Source organism: Hemiscyllium ocellatum, chromosome 25 (genome assembly GCF_020745735.1).
Source record: "Hemiscyllium ocellatum isolate sHemOce1 chromosome 25, sHemOce1.pat.X.cur, whole genome shotgun sequence".
In the NCBI taxonomy this organism is placed as follows: Eukaryota; Metazoa; Chordata; class Chondrichthyes; order Orectolobiformes; family Hemiscylliidae; genus Hemiscyllium; species Hemiscyllium ocellatum.
Window position 1 is genome coordinate 55315675 of NC_083425.1, and position 15208 is coordinate 55330882.

Here is a 15208-nt window from a genome sequence, read left to right on the forward strand (position 1 = left end):
CAGACCATAGCAACATGACGGCTGGAGGAGGAGCGCCAAGGAACTTCCGCCTAGGAACCCTCCAACCACAAGGGATGAACTCAGATTTCTCCAGTTTCCTCATTTCCCTTCCCCCACTTTGTCTCGGTCCCAACCCTTGAACTCAGCACCACCTTCCTAACTTGCAATCTTCTTCCTGACCTCTCCGTCCCACCCCCGCTCTGGCCTATCACCCTCACCTTAACCTCCTTCCACCTATCGCATTTCCAATGCCCCTCCCCAAGTCCCTCCTCCCTACCTTTTATCTTAGCCTGCTGGACACACTTTCCTCATTCCTGCAGAAGGGCTCATGCCCGAAACGTCAATTCCCCTGCCCCTTGGATGCTGCCTGACCTGCTGCGCTTTTCCAGCAACATGTTTTCAGCTCTGATCTCCAGCATCTGCAGTCCTCACTTTCTCCTAGAACATCTTTATGAATATGACTTTGTAACTGTCAAGTTACATTTTATTTATTCTTTTCCTTTTCATTTATCCCTCAATTGTGTCTGTCTGCCTGTCTGTATGTTAAAGTGGGACCTAGAATTAAAGAGGATTGGGTTTAAATCATAGACTTAATAAGATTTCCATGTTTAACTTTGCTCTAAGATTCTTTAGTTTCAACTATAAACTTGATGCCTCATATCAGTTATTTACAAAGTCTGATACTGGTTATTCAAAAAGTCGGTTTAGGAACCATTGGGGTCATCTTTGATGGTCGTTGAGTTTTTTAATTTTAGAGTGTTATGAAATACGAGAGGGAGACAAGTTTGATATGGCTGTCTGTCCCTTGTCATAACAGAAGACATAAGGTTGGGCCAAAGAGTCTGTTTCCATGCTGTACATCTCTATGACTCTATGACTGAATGTATATTCAAATTACATCTTTCTCATAATGGAAACCCTGTTTCTTAATATCATTAGGCAACAGATTTCTGGTGTATTGCCCTAGTTCTTGAACTGTGGTAAAGAAAGTATACGGCATGCTTGCCTTTATTGGTCAGGGAATAGAGTACAAGAGTCAAGATGTCAGGTTGCACCTCCACAAGACTTTGATTAGGCCACACTTAGATATTGCATTCAATTCTAGTTACCACATTACAGGAAGGATGTGGAGGTTTTGGAGAGGGAGCAGAAAAAAATTACCAACATGCAGCCTGGGTTAGAGGGTATGAGCTATAAAGGAGATGGTAGAAAAACTCAGGTTGTTTTCTCTTGAGTGGTTAAGTTTGGGGGGAGACTTGACAGAAGTTTATTAAATTGAGATGCATAGATAGTTGACAGTCAGAATCTTTTTCCCCAGAGTTGAGACGTCTAATACTAGGGGCCATGCATTTAAGATGAGAGGGGGAAAGTTCAAAGGAGATATGAGGGGCAAGTTTTTTACCCAGGGAGTGCTGTGAGTGGCAGAGGCAGGTATGATAGGGCTGTTTAAAAGATTTTCAGAGAAGCACATGAGTATGCAAGGAATGGTGGGATATGGACCAAGGGCAGGCTGAAGAGATTAGTTTAATATGGCATCATGTTTGGCACAACATTATGGGCCAAAAGGCCAGTTCCTGTGCCATATTGTTTTATGTTCTATTAACATATGAGCATATGGTCCCACAATGACCTGCTTGACTATTTCTTGCTTCTTTCGATTTCTAGGCTTTCCAGATGGACGAAGAAGAACACAGAGGTATTCTGGAGCAGATCAAGCAGCTAAAGGTGAGCTGAGTAGTCTCAAATACTTTGTTTATGGAAAGGAGTACAATTTCAGGGGTGTTTGTTGTAACATGTATTATGATTTCCCAAAAAGGGCACCCAGAAAGTTTTGTTTCTACAATGTGGGAAATGTGGGAGGATATGGTGAGACATGCAAGCTGCATCAGGTTGAGTGAGTCAGAGATGTAGAGTATGTCAGTGGGTTTATCCTGAGGAGTGTGAGATTGTTGGTGTGTTTAGACTTGGGCTTTTGAAGATGCAATCATGATAAGAGATTTGGGGCATTCCAGATTGTAACACTGTGTGAGAAACAATATTGGGAATTGCCTGTTGTAATTCAAAGGTAATTTGGCTGTGGCAGTATTGCTGAGACTTCTCTTGCTTTCTATTGTCACTTCCACAGCCACCCACTGTCTTCCTGAAGTTAATAGTGAAGGAAGCCCAGGGAATCTTGGCCAAAGATGCAACTGGTGAGTATATATTATTGCTTTGGGTGATCTGCAATAGGCAGCAAGAGTTCTGTGATAATCTTCAGGCTAAAAAGAATCAGTTAGATAATGTGTCATCCTCCAATGTAAGTCTCTGAAGAAGATTTGAAGGACTGACCTGTTGGTATTTGATGAACATCATGTTACACAGGTTATTAACATGTTTGGAACAATAACATGAGTCATTGTTATGGAACTGATTAATACATAGTATGGGCTAGATATGTCACTGAAATAAAGGTCTCAAGATCACCCTCAATGGATGGAATCTCTGATTTGAGTGAAATTGGTGCCAAAATACTGTCCTTTTGAAAAGTGTATGTTTGGCCGCTCCCACTAACATGGAGTTTCAGGTCAAACTTATTTGCCTATAGCCATCGTCCAGCACTGTCAGAAAACACTTTAAAACAAAAATATTTTTGAAAATCACTTCAATATTCCTTGATGTATTCAAAGAGTGAGAAGTCAGTAAAGTTTCAATAATACAATTGAAATGGTGAAACCACACAAAAAAACACATTTTAAATTACAGTGTCAAATCATGATTTTAAATTACTAAGAATATATTTGAGAAAATATACTGAATTCTTTTCCAGTTGTATTAGTGTACAGTAATTAGATACTCAATAAATGTTGTTTAAAGAATTATATGAAACTTTTCTATTGTTACCTATTTAGTGAGTCATTCCTTTCACTTGATGAGCTTTCTCCAAGCTCTGCAAAAAAACTCAAACTGCCAGAAACATCCAGTGGCAATGAATCCATCTTGATGGGGTGGCCGGTTTTGTGGGAGGATTTGTTGTTAGTGCTGTTTTCATGAAACTAACACAAAAGATCACAGAAAACTTGATTTGCAATAGAAATAATTTTCATTTCAAATTACGCCATTCGCTGTCACCTAAAAAAAACACAAACCAGCTAAAACTCCAGCTCCACAACATATGCTTCTGCTCTTACCCTTTGTGTGCCATCCATGCGCCCATCTTAAGGTCGCTCCCCTGTTTGAAGAGGAAATGATACTTTCAGAAGTGGTACCTTCTGTCACGGTGCAAGAATGTGAAGGCACAGAACTGACATTGGCAGGATAGTCCTTCAGATGCTACTCAGAAACAAATGATATGTCTCAACATGATGCTCATTGGCCTCTTTAGAACTGGATGTGTGGACAGTCTTTATGAATTCAGAATCTCTCCCTCATGGTGGCCTGGGCCTATTCCTTGAGAATATTGAAGGCACCCAAGAGTACAACACTGTTGCATGTAGTGGTTTCTATTGTCCTTGTCTATGTGGCAGCTTATGGTTGAAGTAGAGTGCTGCCATCAATTGTCCTTTCCTGGATATTTTGTAGTCAATCTTTTCAGTGACGTTACCAAACACCTCTGGAACAGGTGGGACTTGTAACCAGGTGACACTACCACTGAAATAATGCCACAGAGGCTGGTATCCTGTCACTAAGTCACCCTTTATTTTCATGTGGAGAGTCCTTGACACTGATCCAGCTCCCTTAGAGCCAGCTCTCAGAGTGAACAGTACCTCTAACTGTTTAAATCTGTCAGCAAGGAGTTCTTAATTAGACCAGATTAACAGCCTCAATCAGGGAACTCATATTCAATGAGGTCCACATGACTGACCTCATTACAATCACTATAACCACTATACCATAAGTGCCTCACTCCTCCCATCCAGGCTAAGTGCAAGAGTTTGTATAATTAGCAATCATAGAGGATAAACCACTGTTGAACACCACCATCTTAATGAGAAGATGCGCTGATTGTAACAACAAAATGTGAGTTATTACATGAGAGCAATAGTTATATTTATATCATAATAGTTATAGTTATAGCAAAAGTTATATCCCTAACAGAAAAGTGTGTCATCAATTTAGCACTCTCCAGTTGTTTTAGTGCATCATTTGAAATCAAATGGTGTGATTTCAAACAAATTTTGATTAAGTGCTCAATTAGTATAATGGTTAAGGAGTCAAATGTTTAAATACGATCACAGCTTGTTAATTTGGTGAAAGAAGACACGTGACATTAAATACAGCATCCTACCAGTTATGATATATTCACAAACTTCCTTCAAACCTTCCATTTCAACTCGCATCTTCCCCTTCCTACTTGATCACTGCTTGGCACCTCTGTGCCTACTCTGCCAGCATGATTCTGTGCACACTCCTCCAATGAGAGGGTGAGAGAGGAGTTTTAATGAAAAGAGGGGGAAGAGAAAGCGACGAGAGAGAGAGTGGTAGAGAGTGTACTGGCAAGTGGTTGGGGGGGGGGTGGTGGAAATGAGAAAGTGTCTTAGAGAGATGGATGGGAGGAGAGGGAGAAGAAGAAGAGAAAGATGGAAGTTTGGAAGGAGAAATAGAGAGAGAGGAAGGGAGGAGAGAGGGGCATTTGAAGAGATGGAGGAGAGGAACAGGAGACAGGAGATGGTAATAGGGAGAAGGGGGAAGAGGTTGAGAGGGGGATTTGTGGGAAGTAGGGTGAAGAGCGGAAAGAAGGGAAGATTAGGTTGGGAAATAATAAGGGAGTATGGGGAGAGGAAGCAGGGCAAGGTTATAATATATAACATAGCAGGAAATGATAGCAATTGTAATATCTGAGTTTATTTACAGGACTGTAATAATCACTGTAGTGATTTGTCTATGTGAAATATTCTCACTCTTCCATTTGGGAGTTGGGGAAATGTGTAAGACTTAGTGATAGCTACTTAATTAATTTCTTTCTTGATTGCTTCTAAGCTGAAAAATTGCTTTGGTGTTTTTGCTTCAGCTTTCTTCCTTGTTAATTGATTGACATGTCAATGTGATCGACCAGTCTTTGGGACATATGGAGTATATATCTGGCATCACATTGGCATTGAAATTCATATGCCACATTACTCATTGATGCAATGTGCAGAATGTCTATTTGGCCTTATAACTGCATCTGAAAGTGGCAAATACCTCTCATGCTGCTACTGCATAATAGCAGCCTGAAACATTTGCTCAAACATTTGCGATATCTTACCCTTCCAGGATAAACCGAAGTAGAGCGGGTACTTTTCCGGACCGAAAGTAAATGCCATTCAATACATTCCTTTGCCTGTGCACCGCAGGAATGGTACTGGCCATGTACACCAGCCTGCATCTGCAAAACACACAGCAGAGTATCCAACATTAGGTGTGAGTCCACTATTGAAGATTTTCTAGAATCACAGAGTCCCGACAGTGTGGAAACAGGCCATTTGGCCCAACAAGTCCACAATGACCATCCGAAGAGTATTCCACCCAGTCCCATTCCCCTACATTTCCCCTGAAGAATGCACCTAGCCTACACATCCTGAAGACTACGGGCAATTTAGCATGGCTAATTCACCTAACTTGCACATCTTTGGATTGTGGGAGGAAACTAGAGCACCAGGGGAAACCCACGCAGATGCTGGGAGAACGTGCAAACTCCACACAAACAGTCGCCTGAGGCTGGAATCGAACCCAGGTCCCTAGCACTGTGAGCTGGCAGTGCTAATCACCCTTCCCCCGTGAAGATGTGAACAACTATACTCTCAGTTTGGTTTGCTGTTTGACACACTTGTACATATTGAAAGCTTCACCACAAATCAAAAAAATGTGGCATCATCAATTTGGGTGGAGTCTAATAAAACTTCAACATTATCTTTTTCAGGACCTTGTTTTGTCCATAAAAACCCCTGTGAGCAGCACTATGAGTATATAACAATAGCTGCGTGCCACAAATAACATGAGGGTTGCCTTGTTCTTACGGTTATCTGTTATTTGTGCAAATTAGCCTCAGCTTCAAATGGCATACACTGTAACACAGGAGTTGTTGACATGTTGCCCAGAAGTATACCCTTGAACTATGAAGCCTGATTCAAGTCACATAACATCTCCCTAACCTCCTGTCAGGTCTCCAAATGGAAGGAAGAACTGGGGAGCTGTGTAATAGGTAACCAGTCCAATATTGTTCATGAACACCCAAAAGGTAAAATTATGCCCTTGATTTCAACTGAATGAGATGTTAGTCAGAGAATCATTGCAGGGTGTTGTCTTTAGACAAATAAAGAGGGTTTTTAGAGGATTGATGATATAAGGTGACTGAGGGAAAGACAGTGAAGGGAGAGAATTGTTATATCCACTAACTAGGCAGTAAGCTATAGGAATCCAGTTCCCTCTGCCAGAGTGCCACCAGGTGATAAAGGTAAATGTTGACCATTCATGCTAAATGAGAAGCCTTTTCAGCTACCTTGTACATGTGAGAAGTATGCGTATGGGATTATAGGAGATTCTGGAGTGCAGTCAGTCTTTCCACTGGGATTGTCAAGTTAACAATTGATAAATTTGTACTGGACCCCTTCTAAAAGTGTTCTCATTCAATCTCTTCTCTAGGCTACAGTGATCCTTATTGTTTGTTGGGGGTGATGGTACCTGAAGAGCACCAAGATGAAGAGGCCAGCAAAGCAGATAGTCCCCTGCCCAGGAGACGACAGAAAGCTATTGTAAAAGATTCAATTCCTCAGGATCAAATTCAGAGAACAGAAGTCAAGAAGCAGACCCTGAATCCCATTTGGAATGAAACATTTCTCCTGTGAGTGTCAATATGACCACAGATATAGGAGCAGAATTAGGCCACTCAGTCCATCGAGTCTGCTCTAAATTCAATTAATACTGACATGTTTCTCAACCTCATTCTCCTGCCTTCTCCCCATAAACCTTGATCCCTTTACAAATCAGAAACCTATCTACCTCTGTCTTAAATACAGTCAATATCTTGATTTCCACAGCTTAACTGCCTTCTAGCTGAAAGAATTCATCCTCATCTCAGTTTAAAAGGATCATCCCTTCACAAGGCTGTGCCCTCTGGTCCTTGTCTGTCTTACTAGTGGAAACATTTTCTTTACACCATCCTATCCAGGCCTCTCAGCTATCTCTAAGTTTCAAATGAGATTGCTCCCTTCTAAGTTCCATGGATTCCTTAACTGCTCCTCATATGACAAGCTCTTCATCCCCAGGATCATTCTTGTGACCCCCCCCCCCCCCCTTCAATGCTAGTATATCCTTCCTTAGATACATGGCCCAAAAGAGTTCACAATATTCTAAATGCCTTTTGACTAGAGCTTTATACAGCCTCAGGAGTATATCCCTGTTGTTGTATTTACAGCCTCTTGAAAATGAATGCTAATATTGCATTTGTCTTCCTGCATGTTAACTTTAAGAAAATCCTGAACTAGGACTCCTAACACCCTTTGTGCTTCAGATTTCCAAAACTCTTCCCTGTTAGATAATTGTCTACACCTCTATTCTTCATATGAAGTACATAGCCTCACATTTTCCCCACACTGTATTCCATCTGCCTCTTCTTTGCCAATTCTGCTTGTCTGTCCAATTCCTTGTTCAGCCTCCTGCTTCCTCAGTCTATCTTTGTGTCATTTGCAAACTTAGCAGCAATGCCCTCAATTCCTTCCTCTAGATCATTAATATATAACACGAATAGTTCTGGTCTGCGGAATTCCACGTCACTGGCTGCCAACATGACAAAGACCCCCTTTAGCCCCGCTCTCTTCCTTCTGCCAATCAGCTAAGCCTCTATCCATACTAGTACCTTGCCGCTAACACCATGGGTTCATCTTATTTAGCAGCGTCCTATGCAGCACCTTGTGAAAGGCCTTCTGGAAATCCAAAAAGATCACTTCCACTGCCTCTCCTTTGTCTAACTTGTTCATTACCTCCTCAAAAATCTCTTAACAGATTTGATAGGCTTGACCTCCCCTTGACGAAGTAATGCTTACTTAGCCCTATTTTACCTCCGGCTTCCAAACACTTCATAATTTCATCCTTAATGACCACATCAAGTCAGTGCACAGTGCCCTTGTCAGTCTTCCATGGTGTTTTAAGTGGGAGGTCAGAGATTATACTCGCTGTCTCCCCTATCCAATGTCATTTCATTGCTGGTTTACTCTCTCCTCTTGTTCTTCTTTCTCATTACTTCCACTTCTCTCTCTATATTTTTTTCTCCTTCTTCCCTCTCTGCTTTTCTGTTTATTTCTTCATTTCTTTTGGCTGGTGGTCTGTGTCAATATTTCAAAGGCCACCCTTTTCTTTGTCAGTGGCTTTTTTGACTGCTGCATTTAGTCCTGATCTTACTCCCTGCCTTAAGACTTGCTGGCTCATTACAAATCCAGGGAATCTGCAACCCTGCCTGATAGACACAGTCATACAGCATCGAAACAGACCCTTCAGTCTAACACATCCGCACTGACCAGACATCCTTATCCAACTTAGTCCCATTTGCCAGCATTTGGTACATATTGCTCTAAATTCTTCCTATTCATGTACATATCCACGTGCCATTTAAATGTTGTAATTATACCAACTCCACCAATTCCTCTGGTAGCTTATTCCATACACACACCTCCCTCTATGTGACAAAGTTACCCCTCAGGTCCTTTTTAAATCTTTCCCCTTTTACCTTAAATCTATGCTGTCTAGTTTTGGACTCCTCCATTCTAGGAAAAAGACCTTGACTATTCACCTAATCCATGCCCTTCATGATTTTTTAAACCTCTGTAAGGTCACCCCGCAGCCTTCGATGCTGCAGGGAAAAACCCCCCAGCCTTTTCAGTCTATCTCTATAACTCAAACCCTCCAATCCCAGCAAAGTCCTTGTAAATCTTTTCTGCACACTGTCAAGTTTAACAACATCCTTCCTATAGAAAGGCGACCAGAATTGTATGCAGTACTCTAAAACTGGCCTCACCAATATCTTGTACAGCTGCAACATGACACCCCAACTCCTATCTCAGTATTCTGACCAATGAAGGCAAGTGTTCCAAGTGCCTTCTTCACCACCCTGTCTACCTGCGACTCCATTTTCTAGAAACTGCATCTGTGCCCCTAAGTCGCTTTGTTCAGCAACACTCCCCAGGACCTTACCATTAAGTGTATAAGCCCTGCCCAAAACATAGAACATAGAACAGTATCGCACAGAACAGGCCCTTCAGCCCACGATGTTGTGCCGAACACTGATCCCCATGTATGAACCCTCAAATTTCTGTGACCATATGCATGTCCAGCAGTTTCTTAAATATCCCCAATGACCTCGCTTCCACAACTGCTACTGACAACGCATTCCATGCTTTCACAACTCTCTATGTAAAGAACCCACCTCTGACATCTCCTCTATACTTTCCTCCAACCAACTTAAAACTATGACCCCTTGTATTCGCATTTCTGCCCTGGGAAATAGTCTCTGGCTATCGACTCTATCTATGCCTCTCATTATCTTGTATACCTCAATTAGGTCCCCTCTCCTCCTCCTTTCCTCCAATGAAAAAGTCTGAGCTCAGTCAACCTCTCTGCATAAGATAAACTCTCCAGTCCAGGCAGCATCCTGGTAAACCTCCTCTGAACCCTCTCCAAAGCATCCACATCTTTCCTATAATAGGGCGACCAGAACTGGACGCAGTATTCCAAGTGTGGTCTAACCAAAGTTTTATAAAGCTGCAACAAGATCTCACGACTCTTAAACTCAATCCCCCTGTTAATGAAAGACAAAACACCAAAATCGTTAAATTCAAAAACCACCAATCAGGAATGGACCCAGAACATAGAACAGGCCATCACCATAGTACAGAACAGGACCAAACACCGCAAAAAAAGGGCACTGAAAAAAAAGGCCAAACTAACACACAATAGAGAGGACACCACAACACACTCCTGGGTTAGAAACCTCTCCCTCAGACAGCTCACAGACACGGAAAGAACAATACTGGCCAAGGGACTTAACTACAACCACAGGGACGCCAAGACAGCAGACTTCCTAGCAGCACTAGAATGCACACTCAGGAACAATGGATTGACAGAAGAGACACAACAAACAGCGAGACAAAGTAGCGTACCCCTGATAACAAGGAAAAGACAAACACATAACCTCAACACCAAGGAGAGGGAAGCACTAAAATCACTAAGAAACGATAAGAACATAATCATACTACCAGCAAAAGCAGAATGACGGTCATCCTGGACAAAGCAGAGTACATCCAAAAAGCACAACAACTACTTGCAGATACCAACACCTACCAAAAGAAGGAGTCTGACCCCACCCCGCAGCTCACCAGTAGGATAAACAACACACTGAGGAACCTCCACAAAAATGGACAGATAACCTGGTCTGACCTACAAAGAATGAAACCGGAAAGCAACAACACCCCCAGATTCTATGGACTACGTAAAGTACACAAACCAGTCATCCCACTCAGACCCATAGTATCACTACCAGGAACACCATCACACAAACTGGCTAAAGAACTACAGCAGAAACTGGAACACCTGATCTGCGGATCCAGACTCTCTATACAGTCAACACAGGAATTCTTGGACATCATCAGAAATATACACATAGACAAGGAAGAAACCATGGTCTCATTCGATGTAACGGCACTGTCACTTCTATTGACAAAACCCTAGCCAGAGAAACAATATCCAACCTGCTGGTCATAGACAACAGACAACAGGACGTTGAACCTATTAACAAAGACAGCACACTTAAACTACTGGACCTGTGCCTCACAACACACTTCACATTCAACAACCAGATATATGAACAAATCAACGGCACACCCATGGGCTCACTGATCTCTGGACTCTTAGCAGAAACGGTAATGCAAAGGTTAGAACAAACAGTCTTACCGCAAATTCAACCCAAACTCTGGGTCAGATATGTTGATGACACCTTTGTAATCATTAAAAACACAGAAATAGAGAACACACGCCACACTCACAGAAATCTGATTGACTAGAGAGGAAGAAAAGGACAACCAACTCCCATTCCTGAACGTGATGGTACAGAGAACACAGAACGGAGGATTCAGCACAAAGGTATACAGGAAAGCCACACACACAGACCAAGTCCTGAACTATGAAAGCAACCACCCCAACACACACAAAAGAAGTTGCATCAGGACACTATTCAAAAGGGCCACAACACACTGTAGTACACCTGAACTGCAAAAAGAGGAAGAAGAACACCTATACAATGTATTCGCCAAAGACGGATACCTGCGCAATTTCATCAACAGATGCCTAAGGGAAAGACAACGGAACGAGGACATGCCACAACCCAAAGACTAGCCACACGACCATACATCAAAAACATTTCTGAACTGACAGCCAGACTACTGCGACCACTAGGACTCATAACAGCACACAAACCAACAGCCACTCTCAGACAACAACTCACCAGGACGAAGGACCCGATACCCAGCATGAGCAAAACCAATGTAGTGTACAAGGACCGCACAAAACACAACATAGGACAAACAGGAAGACAGCCAACGGTCCGCATCCATGAACACCAACTAGCCACAAAACGACATGACCAGCTATCCTAAGTAGCCATACACTCAGATGACAAGTAACATGAATTCGACTTGGACAACACTACTATTATAGGGCAGGCCAAACAGAGAACAGCCAGGGAATTCCTAGAGGCATGGCACTCATCCACGGGTTCAATCAATAAGCACATTGACCTGGACCCAATACACCGGCCACTGCAGCGGACAGCAACTGACAACCGGAAGCGGCAGAGACAAACCTCGAAGGAGGTTCCAATCAATATTGGGAAAGTTAAAGTGACGCATTACGACAACCCTACAACGTCCACACGTTTCCAAAATCTGCCGACCTATGCTTTCTTCCATCTCCCTGCTGCTATTGGGGGGGCCTATAGTAAACCCTAATGAGGTGACTGCTCCCTTACTGTTCCTAATTTCCACCCATACTGACTCGGTAGGCAGATCTTCCTCGACAATGGAAGCTTCTGTAGCTGTGATACCCTCTCTGATTAGCAGTGCTCCACCCCCTCCTCTCATTTCCCCTCCCCCTCCCTATTCTTTTTAAATGCTCTAAACCCTGGAACATCCAGCAACCATTCCTGCCCCTGAGAAACCCATGTCTCTGTTATGGCCACAACATTATAGCACCAGGTACTGATCCATGCTCTAAGTTCGTCACTTTTATTCCTGATACTCCTTGCATTAAAGCAAACACACTTTAACTGATCCCTTGGTTCCTTCCCAGGAAAGTCCTTCCCACTAGCTGTTCTACCTCTCGCTATTGCCTCATCTGCATCAACTCTCACCTCCAGCATACAGCTCAGGTTCCCACCCCCTGCCGTACTAGTTTAAACCCTCTTGAATTACTCGAGCAAACCTTCCACCCAGGACATTGGTCCCCTTCCAGTTCAGATGCCCTAGTTTGCCTTATCAAAATGCAACACCTCACATTCATCTAAATCAAATTTCACTCTCCACTCGCTGGCCCATCTAACCAAGGGTCTGTTGTACTCTGAGATAATCTTCCTCACTGTCCACTACATCACCTACTTTGGTGTCATCTGCAAACTTAGTAACCATGCCTCCTGTATTCCCATCCATAAAAGTGACAAAAAGAAGTGGACCCAGCACTGACGCTTGTGGCACACCAATGGTGACAGGTCTCCAGTCTGAAAAACAAACCGTTACCACCCTCTGTCTCCTACCTTCAAGCCAATTTTGTATCTAATTGGCTTACTCCGTGAAACCCGTAATATAACCTTATTCTGGATCAGTGGTGCTGGAAAAGCACAGCAGTTCAGGCAGCATCCGAGGAGCAGTAAAATCGATGTTTCGGGCAAAGGTCCTTCATCAGGAATACAGGCAGAGTGCCTGAAGGGTGGAGAGATAAATGAGAGGAGGGTGGGGGTGGGGAGAAAGTAGTATAGAGAACAATAGGTGAGTGGGGGAGGGGATGAAGGTGATAGGTCAGGGAGGAGAGGGTGGAGTGGATAGGTGGAAAAGAAGATAGGCAGGTAGGACAAGTCATGGGGACAGTGCTGAGCTGGAAGTTTGGAGCTGGGCTGAGGTGGGGGAAGGGGAAATGAGGAAACTGGTGAAGTCCACATTGATGCCCTGGGGTTGAAGTGTTCCGAGGCGGAAGATGAGGCGTTCTCCCTCCAGGCGTCGGGTGGTGAGGGAGCAGCGGTGAAGGAGGCCCAGGACCTCCATGTCCTCGGCAGAGCGGAAGGGGGAGTTTTCACTCCCAGAAAATTCCAGAATTTTCAACATCTCTTCCCTACATACCTCAAAGCCATCCATCCTAATTAATTGTGACTCAATATTCACATCGGCAACAATGTCCTGTTCCTGAGTGAATACTGACGAAAAGTATTCATTCAGTGTCTCTCCAATCTCTCCAGCCTCCACGCACAACTTCCCACAACTATCCTTGACTGGACCTATTCTTACCCTAGTCACTTTTCCTCGGATGCTGCCTGAACTGTTGTGCTTTTCCAGCACCACCAATCCAGAATCTTGGTTTCCAGCATCTGTAGTCATTGTTTAAACCCGTAATATAACCTTATTCACCAGCCTACCATGTGGAACTTCATCAACATCTACACTCTGCCTTCATCAATCTTCTCTGTCACCTCTTCAAAAAAATCAATCAAGTTAATGAAACATAACTTCCCTTGCAGAAAACCATGTTGGCTATCCCTAATCAGTCCTTATCTTTCCAAAGGCATTTACATCCTCTCCCTCAGAATCTCCTCCAACAACTCACTGGTCTATACTTCCCTGGCTTTTCCTTATAGCCTTTCTTAAATAATGGCATTACATTAGCCAACCGCCAGTCTTTTGGCATCTAACCTGTAGCTGTCGATAACACAAATATCTCAGCAAGGGGTCCAGCAATTTGTTCCTTGCTTTTCACAAAGTTCTGAGATACACCTAATCGGGTCCCGGAGATTTATCTACCTTTAAGACCTCCAGCATCTCTCGTTCTGCAATATGAACTCTTTCAAGACATCACCATTTATTTTCCCAAGTTCCCTAGCTTTCATGTCCTTCTGCACAGTAAATACTGATGTGAAATATTCATTTAGTATCTCACCAGTCTCCTGTGATTCCACACAAAGATGGCCATGTTTATCTTTAAGGGTCTATAATCTGTCCATAGTTACTCATTTCCTCTTTATGTATGGAATCTCTTTGCATTAACTCCATTTTCCAAGGCTATCTCGTGTTCCCTTTTTGCCCTCCTGATTTCCCTCTAAAGTATACTCCTACTGCTCTTATACCCTAACACTCAAACCCAGCTATCTACACCTGATATATGTTTTTCTTGACCAAAGCCTCAATTTCTTCATTTCCTTACACCTACCAGCCTTGTCCTTCATATTAACAGGAACATACTGTCCCTGAACTCTCATTATCTCATTTTTAAAAGCTTCCCACTTCCCAACCATCTCTCTATCTACAAATGGCCTCCCCCAATCAACTTTTGAAAGTCCCTGTCTAATATGTCAAAATTGGCCTTAATCCAATTTAGAACTTTCACTTTTTGATCAGTTCTAATTTTTTCCATAACTATTTTAAAATTAATAGAATTAGGATCACTTACTGCAAAGTACTCCCTCACTGACACCTCAGTCACTTGCCCTGCCTTATTTCCCAAGAGAAGGTCAAATATTGCTCCTTCTCTAGCAGATATATCTACATATGGAATAAGAAAATTGTTTTGTACACATACAAATTTGTCTCCATCCAAACCCTAAGCCTAAGCACTATGACAGTTCCAGTCTGTTTGAAAAGTTAAAATCCCCTACCATTTCAACCCTATTGTTTTTATAGTTAATTGAGATCTCCTCACATATTTGCTTCTCAATTTCCCACTGACTATTGTGGAGCCTAGAATACAATCCCAACAAAGTGATCATCCTTTCTTATTTCTCAGTTCCACTCATAACTTCACTAGATGATCTCTCAAGAATATCCTAAGTACAGCCGTAATGTTATCCCTCAACAAAAATGCCACTTGCCCTTCCTCTCTTGCTCCCCTTTCTATCCTTCCTATCGCACCTATACCCCAGAACATTAAACTGCCAGTTCTGTCCATGCCTGAGCTACATCTCTGTAATAGCTTTGATGCCCCAGTCCCATTTCCCAACGATGCTCTA

General features: G+C 42.8%; 1 protein-coding gene across 4 annotated transcripts in view; it reads left to right on the forward strand.

Annotated features, from left to right (window-relative positions):
- Positions 1–15208, forward strand: part of unc13d (unc-13 homolog D (C. elegans)) — a 169320-nt gene that overhangs the window by 39347 nt on the left and 114765 nt on the right. For all 4 annotated transcript variants that reach the window (XM_060844631.1, XM_060844633.1, XM_060844632.1 and 1 more), the window contains 3 exons: positions 1666–1725; positions 2126–2192; positions 6601–6799. In XM_060844631.1, coding sequence (XP_060700614.1) covers positions 1666–1725; positions 2126–2192; positions 6601–6799 — 326 coding nt within the window. The remainder of the gene's footprint in view (positions 1–1665; positions 1726–2125; positions 2193–6600; positions 6800–15208) is intronic.